General features: G+C 38.9%; 1 protein-coding gene across 2 annotated transcripts in view; it reads right to left on the minus strand.

Annotated features, from left to right (window-relative positions):
* Positions 1-15,886, minus strand: part of KIF26A (kinesin family member 26A) — a 101,271-nt gene that overhangs the window by 20,143 nt on the left and 65,242 nt on the right. For both annotated transcript variants that reach the window (XM_027887531.1, XM_027887532.1), the window contains exon 5: positions 10,056-10,239. In XM_027887531.1, the coding sequence (XP_027743332.1) occupies positions 10,056-10,239 (184 nt within the window). The remainder of the gene's footprint in view (positions 1-10,055; positions 10,240-15,886) is intronic.

The raw sequence follows: 15,886 nt of genomic DNA on the forward strand, positions 1-15,886 counted from the left end.
AACTGCAGCTTCTCCTGGGTCTCTTTATCTAGTTCTCATACAAAAGGCATGCTCACCTGCAGGGACAGCAATGTGCAGAGCAAGAAATCATCCAGATACAAGGGCTTGCAGGGAGGGGAGGATCAAAGATAACATGTGAACCCATAAATCTGAAAGTAACTTTGGCCCATAACTAGAGAGCGAATCAGCAATAACTGCACTCCAATGCTTTTATTCCCATATGAAAATGAATTATTATAATTAAGTGCAATAACAATTTCAGGCCCATTCAGGATCACACCCATCAGAGGCAATTATTTAACAACATGTCCAGCTTTCTGTGGTCAACTCCAGCTGCAGTGGTACCAGCTACTGGGAACATTTGTAAAAAGCAAGGAAACACAAGGAATTTAGAAGAGGATGAACAAAATAATGTAAGAATAAGACAAGTCAAAAGAAATAAAAACAGGTCTGGTGGGGGGTGGAAAGAGAGCTAAAAGAAATGGGGGGGGGGGGGGGGGGGAGAGAGAAAGAACAAAAAAAAGGATAGGCAATATAAATTTGGTGATTTCAGAAAAGTCATCCCAGGCTGTGGGCATCCTGCCCTGACCTCCTTTAAGGAGGTCTAAGACAGCCCATACATCCTGTGATGGAAATGCCCCTTATTGATAGAACTGGGTATTATTACTAAGTCTTTTTCCCCTTTGTGTGTATTTCTTATTCAATGCAGAGAACGATGCAGGGTAAGAAAAAGAAATGCAAGTGGAAGTTTATAATCGTGAAGGATACAAGACTTTGTACATAGACATTTTTACAGAGATAGAATACTGGATAGAGGCTCCATTTTAATGAGGATGTTGATAGAAAAGGAGGCTAGCTTTATATTTTAGTTCCATTTCTGCAAATAAAATAAACACAAACATCACAATACTTGCAGATTAGTAACATTTTTCTCAGTGCCTGAAGACAGCCTAAATCACGCAAACCACTGAAGTATCTCATTAATTAACTGACTCTAATCTGGTGGGTTTTGTACACTGGGGGGTTCACACTCCATTGCTGAACTTTTCCAAATTCATGTTTCTGCAGAAACCAGCAGGTCAGCAGAATTGCTGAAGGAAATCCTATTAAAATCAGAAGTGTTTGGGAAAAGAAGATGGCAAATACATCTTGAATATGTCATTACAAGATGAAGAATTTTTTAAAATAAATAAACAAGGACCTAATTTGGAAAAGCTTTAGAAATTGGTGGCACAAGGTCAGAGACCCCTCACCCAGCACAACAATGGATGTAATTTTAACCTTCTCTAGCAAGAGTGAGAGAGACATTCAGAGCAATCAAGGAATTATTATTTTTTTTAAAGTTTATCTGTCTGTCAGCCTGCAGTGGAAGTCAGGGCAAAGAAAGGCAACAAAAGAAAACATCTGGAAGCTAGAATTAATTTGTTCCAGCTATGTAAGGGCAAGCTTAATGGATGGATGCTGAAGCATAAAAACAAAAATCGTACCACAGTTTTACACAAACTTCTGCAAAATTTTAAGGGAGACAAACTGGCAAAAAGGGCACATTTCTGAAAATAATGAGGGAGAAAAAGAAAAGTCCCAGGTGTGGAGGACAAGGGCGATATGGATGATTCTGGGGCTAAACCCCCCAAAATTTTAGAAAAATTTGATAAGATCACTAGAAAACAACAGATCTACTCAAATTTCAGTAAACTGTTGGAGTCCTGAGCCAAAACTCTAGACCTTAAGCTCTTTGGCCCTTAATAAAGTGAAATATAAATGCATATTCAACAATTTTCACCAAAACACTGAAATATATCAGAAACTGAGGGATGCACTGCTGGCTGGTACCAGCCCTTCCTCCTCTTGCAGCTCTCCTCCTCCACTGCTACTGGCTACCCCATTTCACACCTAAGGGTCACAAGGAGAGACCTCGTGCCCCACACCGTGGCAGTCAGTGTCCCCATGCTGTGACCTTCTCCAGTGTTGCCAGACCCACGTGCCCCTTTTGTGGGGACTCGTGATTTCCAGATCCTCCCCCCAACATACTGAACAAGGTGGAGTTGAGGAGAACAGGACGAGGGAGTCGCAGCAAACAAAATAATGGGCTGACTTCCAGACTCATCAAGACAATGCAGAACATCAAGCCTACATCCCTGCCAGAAGGTAGGTCTGGAAAAAGTAAGAGACAGACCAAAAAACTGTGAAACCCAAAATTCAAAGAAACTCTCTGACAGCAAGACACGAATGTGAGACTGATGGTCAGAGGCAAGCTAGCAATTTTATCTAATAAAGCCCATATATTTTGGATATGCTGAATTGAATGGAGCTATCACAAAGCCACATGTCTGTCAATGAACACAAAACTCCCTCAAGACCAGTGAGGCATGTGTTGTCCCAGAAGAAATCACATCCAAGGTTGAATTTGTAGAGAAAAGAGCCAGTGATAACAGAGAGAATGATCTACACAATCCTACACAATTTTAGACAGAAACAGCCAGGAGACTGTCAGTCAGGTTCTCACAGATTACTACCCTGTAACTGAGAGATGGAAGGGTTATTAACTCTGAGACCATAGAAAAGGGGAAGAAACATCTCACACTTAAAGAACCATATGATTTGAATTCTGTTCCTATAATAGACCTCTACTACATGTTTTAGACAATTTAAAAAATATTATATATATATATATGTATATATCTCAAAGTTGTTCATTCATCTCTCAGTGGAGGGTGCCAAATACTCTACACAGTTTAATTAGGAGCAGACATGTAGATGGAAAAGACTCCACTAATTCACTAGGTAATGACTAGACTCAATGGCATTTTGAATGCTGAGGAAATTAAGATCCTGACCCAGCCAAGTATGTTAGCACAGGTATAACTGTAACATATGGTACCTCCTTTGAAATCAATGGATGTGAAGTGTTTATGTTTTTGTAGTGGTGTTTTGTTAGCATTTGATGCTTATGTAGTTGTCAAGTTGCAAATTAGACATAATGCGAAGGAAAAAGTAAAAGGAATGGATTAAAAAGCATGTAAAATCTTAAAATACACGGGCTCAAGCCTTTTTTACTAAAATAAACTCTGACTTAATCTGTCTGTATTTTGGAAAGGTGATGGCACTATACTGGAATCCATTTTAGAAATGCTGGTCATATTCTGCATAACAGCAGTATCATAATCCCTAAATGAACAAGCAATTTGATCTTTAGCAATAAATGTCATTATATCAAATTTGAACAGACACTAAATATTCCCTGGAAACACACATCCTTGACAGGCATCATGCAGCCAGGAAGGTAATTTTGCCCAATGTTCACAAAATGGCGTATAGCAGCAGGTTAATTAAATAACTGTTTAGACACCCACCATTCTGAATTAAGATTTCTCACCAAGAAATTACAAAAAATTCACATTCAGCTGAATAAAGACCATTTTCCAATGAAATCACTTATTTTTCAACTACAGTGTAAATCAAATTACAAAAGTCCTAGTTCAGAGCCAATATTTTTCATGGATTTAATTGTAACTGACAGATATATAACCCTTGCTAAATTGGTTTACTGTGGGTAGTTCATACAAGCCTTTCATAAACTGCCACTACCAATGGATGGCAAATTTATATGCAAAACTGCCATGCTAGCATAGACCATCTAGCTCCCCTGGGAGAACCTAAAAAAAGAAAAAAAAATCACTTCTATATTGTGCTCTATTAAAGAAAAATTGATTCGCTATTCCCAGAAAACGTGAAGAAAACTATTTCATTTTTTCAAGGTGAAAACAGTAGATGGTGAAAGAAGAATTTATGTATTTTTATCTAACTTTTCCACATTTTTGTTTAAGCAGTTCAAGGTGGTTTGGCAGGGATACACATACTTTGGATGATGCAGTGCTACACACACCGATAGACAAGTACTTAGTATGATACATGACTTATATTAGAAATAACGCTTTAGTCATTAGGAAACAAGGAGCAATAAAGATGACAAAATTAAGTATCTATTTGTTATCTGTCATCAAACCATCGTGAGAACCAGTGAATGGGACACACAGAACACTTAAGAAAATCCTGCATGATCAGTAAATCATCTTAGCAGTACCTTAGCTATGGCTTGGTAAAGCGTAAATGAAAGTAAATGTCTAAAACTCGTAAGTGGAGACCAGTGTGGATATACCTGTACAAGAAATACGTCTGACAATTCAGGTCCTCTTTAAATGCTCCACTTCAATTGTCTTACATAGGAGGATTCTGTCATTATAACACAAAAAAAAATTGACAGAATCCTTGAAAGAGACAAGCACTTAAAGGTGCTGTTGTAAGTGATGCAGTATTATAAAGAATGAGCTGAATAGAACCCAGAAAAAGAAAAACATTTTGCATGAAAAAGGCTTCCAACCATGCTAAAGAAAAATAGCACATTAGAATGCTACACAGCAGCCACTGTAAAAAGGATGTCTTTTTTAATACCACAATATGATAAATTATCTTAAGTAGCACATTAATGTCAGAAATTGAGCATAATCTAACTTCTTTCCAGTGACAATATTAAATGGCTTTCAGACGTCTTTCCTACTATTCTGACATTAAATTTAATAACACCCAGAGAGACCACAAAAATGATTCAGTTACAAGAATCATACTGCACTGGATCATTGCCTTTTAAGTAGGATTCAGCTAAATGATTTGGACTCTGATGCTTTTGGCACATTCAAGAGAAAGGTATGAATTTTACTATGGAACATCTATCAGTAGTGAGCAAAATTCCTTTCAGTATACAGTTTGCTTTGGTAGTGGGATTTTCCTTTGTGCATGAGTTTGATTATTGTTGATTATATGAAACATGGGTCCCAGACAGACCTACCATTCTATATTATTTTTTTTTCAACTTCTCTCTGCTTGGTATTGTTGAATATTGACAATCCCTACAAGCACCTGTGAGAGTGTATAACATCCTGCAACATTAGTATAGAAAATTAAGCAGAAGGCTTAATTAAAGATTTGTATCACAGGATAAGTCCACACACTGCTGCTGAAATTATTATAATGGGAAAAATTAGTATTTCTGAAATGTAAAACAAATTAATAAGACATTTATTTTCCACCTTCCAGAAGAGTACTTGAAACAGTGAGAAATTATAAATTCGAACTGTAAAAGATACACACAGGCTCTCTGCTGAAGTAGGTCTCTAATAACAAACGCATTCAACCATAAAAGCCATATAGCAATTTCACTGCAGCAGAACTGCATGATACACATGGAGATGATGATGTGAAATTAAGAATAAATTTAGATGTTGGGCTCAAATAATCAATAACTGACTTTGAGTGCAGGAACTGGCCATCGCGATCTCCCCAGATCCTGTCTCGTCCAGCAGTTCTCCCAGTGCACAGTAACTGCCTTCACTGTAGTCATGCAGCTTATGAAAAGCCAGAATTCAAGCTTCTTCCTTTCCCCAAATGCCTGTTGGGCTCAAAAGTTCAAGATAAGGTCCCACAAACAGTGGCAGGACCTGTCCAATTATAGACACTACAGAAGAACACAAGACAGTCCAGGTGCTGCCTTCAATCAGTTCCTTCGACTCAACTGTCCTATCGCCCAGTTCAGAGTAACTCTTATTTCTGTGTTTAACTTTGAAACCAGTGGAAAGGGCTTAATGTCATCAGCTCACTACTGACTCAGTGAGGAGTTTTTGGCAGGATAAGCCAATAGTCATACACTTTTTCAGAGCTGTCCTACCATATCAAGTAAGGATAAGGAAGATAAAATTCTAGGCACAGATGTTAATTTGTTTGGTGAGGTCTTTTTTACAAAGGTTTACGTTTACTGGAGTCCAGGTCTATGCCAGCAGGAAATATACTCCATCGCTGCTTCTGCATGCTGGGGTTTTATGACCCAGCCCTTCCTTCACTCAGTCAGAGCAGTGCCTCTCCTCTAAGAAGGTAATTTGGAGATAAACACAGGATAGAGGAGGTGACATCTTTTTATTTCCTGTTACCATCCTCTCAAGTTTCTTTAAAGATATCACCCCAAGGAAAAAGGTGAGTACAGAAAAAAAACCATCAATGAGTATCTGTTATTTAAACATTATGAGTCTGAGGAAGAACATTTATTTATATCACATACTGTTAGAGACCCCCTAAAACTAACAATGCTTAATCTTTTTGCCATCTGAACAGTCAATAAAGCATTTCTTTAGAAGCTCAGGTTGATAACAAACCCAATGCTATAACTTCCACACTGGCTGTTAAAATGGGTTCTGGCCATGTCTGATTTCCTTACAGCTTACTGTCTATGCATGCATAGTTAGAGCTGCTTTTCTTGCATACACTACCGTGTGTTAATCAACATGAAAGTTCATCTGCCTCCTTACTCACCCAGTAACTTCAGTGTCGTGACATCTTTTTCAAAATTTTCACAGTCAATTTTAGTTTTGGCTGCTGTGAATATACAGCTTCAGCACCTCACCCAAACCATTTAATAGAGACCACACCAAACAGGATGGATGTCCAAATGACAACACTGATAACTTTGCTTCAGTGTGAAATCCACCCTCATTTCCCACCAGTTATTAAGCCACTAGAGAATACAGGACAAATTAGAGACTTTTAAGAGACCTAGGTCAAGGCACTTGTCAAAAAGCATTTACATAATCCAAATACACTATACACCAGACCAACCCTATTCTAATGCTCACTGACTCTTCTGTAAAATGCTAATGTATGTGCTCCATCTGTAAAAGCTTCATCAACTGATCCCTCCTATATCACATTAATCCCTGCCGGCTAATTTCTATCTTTATTATTGTTTCAAACACTTTGTCTGGATACCTGGTCTCAAAATCAGCCTTATGACACTATACTTCTAGATTCCCTCTGGAGACCTTGTTCTACTTTTGGCCCTCATGTTTTCCACATTCTGTTCCCGTATCTCTTATAACATATAGAATACCAGCTAAAACACAACCCAGAGTATCAGTGGGGTGAAAAAATATTAAGAATTACCACTGCAGGGACAATACAGAAAGCCATTCATATTTGCCATTGTAATTGTTTCAATGTGCACTTTACTCTGAGTTTCCAGCAGATTTACAAAAGAAATGGGACTACAAAGGATGTGTCAGTACAGATAATAATTAGTTGTTGTAGTATTCAGGCCTTAATCACTTGATGTGCCAACTGTACCAAAATACCATTTATTGTAATAAATGGTATTTTGTTACAGTTTGCATATCATTCATCTCTTCAGTTTGCTACACTGCTCTCATTGAAGCATCTTGGACACTTCATGGGTTTCCAGTTTGTTACTTCTATTTGTCATTCTTGTACAACTTCCTCTCCTTGGAGGTGAGGGAGGAAAGGGCTGCCCCACCAGCTGCTTAACCCACTGTAACCACACAGTAATAGTTGGGTGAGGGACACTGTTGACATGGAAACGATCACATAAACCAAGGACAGCACCAGCCACAGATGCTGTGGTTGAAAAAAGCGACTCCAGAATTCATCATCGATTCTGTCCCCTATGTCACTGGACAGGCTGCAAGAAAAAACTGAAGAAAATGATAATCGGGAGCAGTGTAAAGTAAAAAGCTGTTAGAAGAGAGACTGAAGTTAACAGAGGATCACAGCACAACTGCCAGTGTTTACTGATTGTTCTCTCAATTGCTAAAATACTTAAAGCAGTGAGGAATAAAAGTGATTACTTTATTCCCATCACCCTCATCATGAGACACCAACTGAGTAAATCTTGATCAGCAGAAGCAGTTGAATAGGAAATAATGGAGAGTGCTAATGCACACTAGGCTAAATGCTATTAAAAGCTATTTGGCATTGCTCAGAAAAAGGTGAAACTATTAAGTTTTAGTACTAAAGTACACTTATAGAGGAAGTGACACTGTTCCTTTGACCACAGGTTCTAAGAATTTGGACACATGAGATTTCACTTCTGCTGACTCATAATTTTTACAAAAAGCTATATTGCTGGAGGGCTTTTTATATGGGCCAACACTGATATTTATGATGTTGCAAAAGAGGAGTGGGTTAAGAGAGACATTTAATAGGTATTGCATATCAAACTGGATCAGAGAAGATGCCTAGTTACTTTGTGTTTTGAGGAGCATTAAAACTAGTAACTAGCACTCCACATCACCATTTGGATGGTCTAGATTTTAACTGTAAGAACTAAAGAGCTGATCCAATGAGCAAAATGCTTCTATCCTCTACAGCATAGCACAGGATTCTTCCAAATTGTGGTTAACAAGAACATGGCGAAAAGGACTCAGCTGAAATCCTGGGCCCAAACAAACAGTATCTTCAATACTTGATGATCCTTGTAGGTCTTGTCCAACACAGGATATTCCATGATTCTATGTTTTTCATGTTTACAGCTGAGAGCTAAACAACAAACATTTTGAGAGTCAACAGTAACTAAATGACCCATAAACTCTGGAAATTCTTGTTGTAGCGTGCCAAGCAGGTGAGGAATGCCACCCACATTTCCAGTGTGCTACAGATATGTATCCTGTGCAGAAAGAGAAGCTTCCACAGCTGACGTGATCAAGGTCCTACCATACTCCTTAGCATTTTGGTGGAGCTCTTCCCTTGGAAAGCTCTCTGCTCTAGTCACTAATGAAGAAAATAGGCAGAGCACATAACCCAAGGCATATAATCTCCTGCTATCTGGGATAATGCACTTGATCCACATTAGGCTTTGTGAATCTTGTTTAAGACACCAGATAAACCAGAGCCTTCCATAAAGTACAAGTCACGCTGGGAAGCTCCACCAGCCACCCTCAAAGCATAGTAAAAAGGCTGAAGTTTGTTGGCTAGACAGAGCTGGAGGCACACAAGTGAAATGAGGTGCAAAGACAGTTTTATTGAGCTGTAGGTATAAGGATATACAATCACACTTTAAAGGTCTTCTAAGGCAAAGTGCCTCAGAAACACCACACTCCCTGTTATTTTGCGATGGGCAAGTACTAAGTCTCACAGAAAAAAGGCAGGCACAAAAAATGGGCTCCATTAAAAACTCACAAACAGAAAGGGTATTCCTTAGCAAAACCTCATCCACCTGGGAATCTCTAAATTAATGTGTCAGGTTTTCTGTATTTCACCATTTAATACTTCATTCTCTTTTCTAAAACACTGGAAGAACAGGAAAAGAAATAACATTTTCATCTGTGAGTTTCCACCTCCTTAAAATAGCCAAAACTATTCCTTTGTTTTCCATTTAGCACAGACTCACTGAGTTAGGAAATATAAAGTATTCTCTGTGAGCAAGTGTCAGTTCTAGGTATTTAGGCTGACAATCTCTTTCTGTAATTGCTGATTTGTATAGTTACTCTAGGTGCATATTTTAGCTCTCCTGTGTGCATTACATACTTCAATTCTATCTTCAAACACTAATCTCTTGTAGCCTATGTAAATGTTCAGACTCTGCTGTGTGGGTGATTAAACAGTTATAAATATGAATAAAGCTTTAAGTAATTGGCTTGTATTTTAATTAATTTTAAATAAAATTAGCAAAAATTTTTCAATTTCAAAAGGTGTTGCATTTCCTAATCTGGTGAGACATACTTCTCTCCTGCTCCTCCATTTTCCAACTCTTGCTTTACAATAACATGTGAAGCAGAAGGAAGCAAAGCCCCCTCAATGTACCTCCTCAACCTCAGCAGACAGACAGTACCAGCACCAGTGGCTGAGCCTTGCTGGCAATGCAGAGACTATCTCTTCCACAGGCAAAGCCTGTATGTGCATTGGTTTAGGACCAGTGATGTCAAAGGAAATTTTGTCTCTTACTGTAACAGAAGGAAGGGCAAAACAACCTTTGCCAATACTGTTGTCAGTGATGTTAACTGGCTTCAAGGAAGACTGCACTCCAGCACTGAATCTGCCCTGAGCCTGCCAACTCTTCGCAAAGTCAACAGGAGGTAACAGGAACACTCAAAAGGATGTGGCTCTCTCTCTATCCCAAGATCCTTTCCTTGAGCCCAGCTCTGTTCTAGGCTGAAAGCTTCCAGGCCCATTAAAATTTGCCAAGAAAACTGCTTTAAAAAATTGAAATCCAAAGTTACCTTTCCAATGCCAGGGTTGTCCTTGATTTTGGACACAGCTCTCAGAAGGCATGGTGGTGCTGGGGGAGGACAGAGCTGCAGGATGCCACTAAAATTAGTAGCATAAATAGAGAAGTCGTGTGTGTGTGGCAGGGGTGGATGGTATTTCTTTCTCTTCGAAGACAGGTTAAGCTTCTGTGCTGCTCTGTATAAAAGTAATAGCAAGAAAGGACAAAGTTACTATGTGTTAATGGGAATCTGGACCAGACAAACAGATGCTCATTGTCATCACTGCCTGCTTAACAAATCAAGTCATTATGTTCTAATCTGATTTCATAAGGATAAACCATCAGGATGCCAACAGAAAGAAATATGGGTAGGAAAATTACTGACAAAATATTCAGTTAACTTCTCCACCAACACAGTTTAACTTATTATCTAACTTTCCCTTCTTTCCCCAAACAGCTGACATCTGAATCCTAGAAAGCTAACATCTCACTGACATAATAAAAAGCTGAAATAATCCCCTTGTCACTGGCAGAACCAGATGGACTTTGTTGGTGATAACATTATGAAAGTGGTTTGTACTCTGCAAGTTACTCAAGGCAAAGGGTAACACTCCAAGTCAGCTAAGCTCAAGATCCTCTCCTGTTGGTTGCACGGAAAATCCTTAGATAACAGAAAATTTCCTTAAAGACAGATTGGCTTTTCCTCCCCAGTTCCATTCTTTCACATTAAAATGGAAAGCTATTAAAAAGACATGCTTTAATGTGCTGAATGATAATGATGCTGCTTTTGAAATGTAGAATTTCAAAACATAAAAGATGGAGAAAAAAATTAGAACATACAATTAAAATTGTAGCATTCTTCCCTGTGAATAAAAATAGGAATATAATCATTTTTTTCTGCTATTCCTCATCAGCAACACTGAACAATATAGCAAGAAACAACAACAGAAACTCGACACTACATCAAAACCCATGTGATAAAAAAAAAAAAAAAAATCACCCTGCAGGTTTAAGCAGAACAAAAATATGTGTTAGCAAGCACATGCTGGGCATCTGGGGGTGGCAGTGAGGGTGAAATCTCAGCTCTCTCAAAGTCAAGGAGAGCTTTACCACACAAATAACACACGTGGGATCTGACCCCGAGGCTGTCAGTAGATAGTAGTCCACCCACAAATAAGTATCGTAAAAGCATCCAACATGTTATTTTTTAAATATTTCTTTGAACAACTGTAAAATGCTCAAAATTTGCAAAATGCAAAGTGTTCCACTGCCAGCATCTGTGAACAACTCGAGACCATGCTGCTGATGCCAACAGGTCTTCTGGGGGCAAATCACTATTCTGGTCCATGCTTGCCATAAAAAGGCTTGCCACTTTGAACACATGAGTTTATAAATATGTGATGACCAAAAGTATCTTTATACAATGACTACTTTATATTTTCATCATGTCCTTCAGCCCAAGATCTCAAAGTACTTTTCAGTGACATGAAACTGGCACTAGCATCTCTGAAGTATTATAAGCAACAGACATGGAGAAACTAAGTCAGTACTTTGCTGTCATACCAAATTAAGGGTAAATCTAGAACCCTAACCTTGCAACAAATCTTGTCATCAGGCAGCTTCATGCTAAGTCAGCTTAGTAAGCTGATCAGAGATAAAAACTCTTCCTTTTCTTATATTTATGGGAGATTAGAAGCAAAACCAAAAACCAAGAGCAGGAGGGCTGCACAGTTTCATCCAGCAGCGCTATTGGCTTCAAATGAGCAATAATAGAAAGAACTGGTTGTGTCTGAGGAACAAAATGCCACATTTGAGTCAACACTGAAAAGGTAGTCCGTGTTAAGGGCAGATCAATACAGATCTCCAAAATTCTCAGTCCTATGTTCTGTATTTCCAAACTTGTTGTGTTAAACTCCTGAACTTTTTACTTCAACTTCCAAAGTTGCAGACCTCCTACGTGCTCCTTTCTCCCTCTCTAAACACTGCAATATTTAGGAAAAGACAAAGATTTGTATGATGAAAAAATTAGGTTCTAGTTCCAAACTCAGAGGGAGCCTGAAGCCACTGTCCTTTGAGGAGGAAGCTGGACTTTTACCTCTGAGGAAAGAAGCAGCTTTTGACTCCGACTCATCCTGAAACCAGCAGGAACTGGATCCCACAGTGAAGGAAAATACCACAAGCATGGGTTTTTACAGAACCTCGGCGGGTTGGTGGCAATGAAAACTGATTTAACTGCCTAAATCTCAAATCCCCTTGCTAATACTTCATTCAGTATGAAAACATATGCCTGAAATAGGACACCAGGCACACAGTTGCACAAATTCACAGTGGTTGCAGCTGCACATTAAAACTCTATTGCCTCCTAAATTATATACAGCTTTACTGTGCAGGAAAGAGTCTCTACCTGTTGCTACTGCCATTGTGGAACTCAAGACAGTCATTAGCCTCTATCTCCAAGTACCAATTAACAACTGTGGTTATTATTTAATCATCTTGTTGATTAATATAAAAGATAATGTTTATTTTCTTGTTTACATGCTATGATCCCTTGTTGAAATTATAAAAACTCCTCAAGAGAACGTCTTCAAAGCGCAATCAAGATATACATTAAATCCTGATGAAATAATTACTCCTGCAACAGAACTGGCTGAAGGAGCTCCTCTGGGAAACATACATGAAAGAGAATGAGATACAAAGGACAAATTTACTCAGGAATTGTGTATTCAAGCAGCTAACTAAGCACTAACACTCAGTGAGTAACTGCACCCAAACAGGCCTAGCTAAGCAAAGCATACAAATAAATCAAGAGAAATTCCACTTTTTGGAAGAACAGAATCTCTCAAAATACCTTAGTGGCACATTTCTGGATCATTTTGATAAGCAGACCTCAGATACTCAATCCAGTCCTAGTTGTCTTAACTTCCACATCAAGACAGAACAACTTTCAAAGTGGTTCACTTTTGACAATATTCGCCACCCTTCTGCATCTCCACTGTTCAAAGGACAATGTCATACACTAGCTAAAGCAATTAACTGCTGTAGTGCTGATAAATCCTCTTCCTATGAGTCTGGAGTGCCACTGTTTTACTAAGAAATTTGGCAAAGGGACTGCTGATGTCCATGTGAGATAACAGGAAACTGAAAGGAGAGGAACTGGAGTAGCTGTTTTAGAAAATAATCAGCGTTTTGATGGGCAACAGGCCAACAGCACTAATAATGATGTATGTGGTTCACACTTAAAAAGCATCTCTTGTCAGGTAACAGTGCACACAGCTTAATTACAACCTCTTTTTGTTTGAATGCAAGAATGACTTTGCCTGACATTAAAACAAAGTTGTTTCTGGAGCCGGAACATCACTGACATCTTATAGCAGTATCAAACAGCTTGCTGGGTTTGGTTTTGTTTGTTGGTTTGGGTTTTTTCTAAAAGGGAAAGGTTAAGGATCTAATGGAAAGAATAGGGTGATTTAGGTAAAACAAACATCACTATCAAGCCATGCACTCTGAATATGAATTCAAGTAATTGTCATCCTCAGCTGCTATAAAAAGCGGAGTCAGTTCTTTAACAAAAAGCCATTTTGGGCAGTAGCCTTCATATGCTTTGCTTGGGCTCCTGGACTTGTCCAGGCAAAGAACACAACATAAGGACTCATCAATCCTTATGAACTTCTCACAGAACCAGGAATACACTTGGTGGCATCCCAGCCAAGTACTCATTAGGCCAAAATATAGGCCAAGCTGGTCTGGACATGGGTCCAAATAAATTAAAACAAAAATCCAACTTCACAAACCTCCTCACTTCAGTAAAATTCATGAGAGGATGTATTTACATGGAGCCAATCCTGAAATACTTTGGAGTGCTGGATTTTCTGCAGTCCTTATCCAACAACCCATTACTGAATCTATACCTAAGTTTCAAGCTGTATCTTTTCTCCAGCATTCCTTTTCTCAGGGGAATTCATTTCATGGAGACAGAACAGGGAAGGAATTCCTAAACTGGGTCCTTTTTGCCTAGCACCAGAAAGACAGAATTCGGGCTCATACCAGATCACTTTCTGTTGGAGCCTAATTGGGTGCCACACCTATTGCCTGATTTGCTTCTTTTTCTCAAATTTAATCTTGCACAGGAGGCCCTCACGTACATCTTCAGTACCACAGTGGGCTGTCTGACCTTCCTCAACATTAAACTTCTGTTTCCTCGCAGGAAAAATTATGACCCCTAGGGAATACTATGCAAAACTTAAGCATTACAATCATTTGTCTCTCCAGGCATTTGCCAAGCATTTTGTCACAGCTTTGTCACAGTTACGCACTTTCCACCTACCTTTGCTTTCCCCATTCAGCCTTCACAAGCACTCTTCTACAAAACATTCTTGCAAGGGAAGCTAAGCTCCATACTCCTAAGCTGCTCTTCCAATTAAAGCATGAGAGACATGTATATTACTTTTACCTCCAGCTGTGAGATCTACTGTCTGCATTTTGCTTAACTCTTTCCCTCTTTAATAGAAGATGTCTTTTAAGATGCTCTGGAGAGTTCTTTCCTCATAGCTAGGTGTCACAGTAGAAAATAAAACTAATATATGGCCCATGCAGGGGCACTCAAATATCAAATGACAAGGGACAGTCTCTAACCTGCTCCTTACCCCACACAATTTACAGATTACTAGGTTTTCTGCCATGCATGGATGAGACCAGTGAGGAAAACCATGGCCAGATCAATTACATAATGCTCAGCATCTAGGGAACAAGACTGCAACAACAGCCTCTACAAAGCCTGCTCATTGAAAGAACTACACTATTTTTTATTTTAAATTCTGCCTATGTAGTTAGCATGACATTTCAGATAGTCTGATGCACAGCAAGCTGCTTCTAGCTTACACTCACTGCACACATTCTGCACATTATAGCTGTGAAAGTAAACAGCACAATTTAAATCCCTAAAGCAATCCTTCTGCGTATAATTTCTCTGAAAAAAAAAAAAATTCAGACTTTTATAAATATGCAAAATTACAAAAGTTTTGCTTAACACTTTGTGGAATTTATTAAGCTTCAGAAGGGGATGTGAAATATGCTCTGGGATGCATACTAGAAATGGGTCAACTGAGATAAATGCAGAAGACTTAATTGACACCGTGAGTGGGTTTATGGACAAACTGCCACAAGTCAGAAAGAGAACTGCGAGTCCTGCTTCCCATTATTAACATCCACTGACAAAAATAATAAAAGAAAACTTCTGCCTGTTCATTTCAGCATGACTCATTACATATTAACAGTTTTAGCGTTATTAGCCAGCCTTATCTTTCAGAGATCACAATCACTGTTCATATTGTGAGAATGCTTAAGGGCTTCTCTTAAAGGGTCAAGGCCAAGGAGGTGTACAGTCCAGGCCTTAAATATCCTGAAATTCAGAGTTTATTCAAGAGCGCGCTTAGTCAGGACTTTTGGTTTGACCTTGACAGACATCATGGAAGTGACTTTTATCCTGATCCTGAACCCTCTGCAAAGTTTGAAAGGTTATAGATGCGGGTTTACACTGAGAGTCAGTCTATTCTAAAGCAAAGCTTTCCTGAACTTTCCCAGATCCAACAAGGCATCAGTTGCCTCCCATAACCAGTATTCCAAGCTTTTCCCACTGCAAACCAGCCCCTAAAGGAAGCAGTGGGAAAGTCACAGCCTATCATCATATCTGCAGTTCCAGTTATTGTTTCCTTAATTACTCATCAATACAGATAATAAATAGACGGATGTCCTACAATACACCCTCCAGCACTCTGTCCCAAGCCTTCCGCAATTCACAGAATAAACTTGGTTGGCATTATTATTTTTCTTATCACTATTACTGTT

Source organism: Empidonax traillii, unplaced genomic scaffold (assembly GCF_003031625.1).
Source record: "Empidonax traillii isolate 1590-97213 ecotype Southwest subspecies unplaced genomic scaffold, ASM303162v1 scaffold213:size761030, whole genome shotgun sequence".
NCBI lineage: Eukaryota > Metazoa > Chordata > Aves > Passeriformes > Tyrannidae > Empidonax > Empidonax traillii.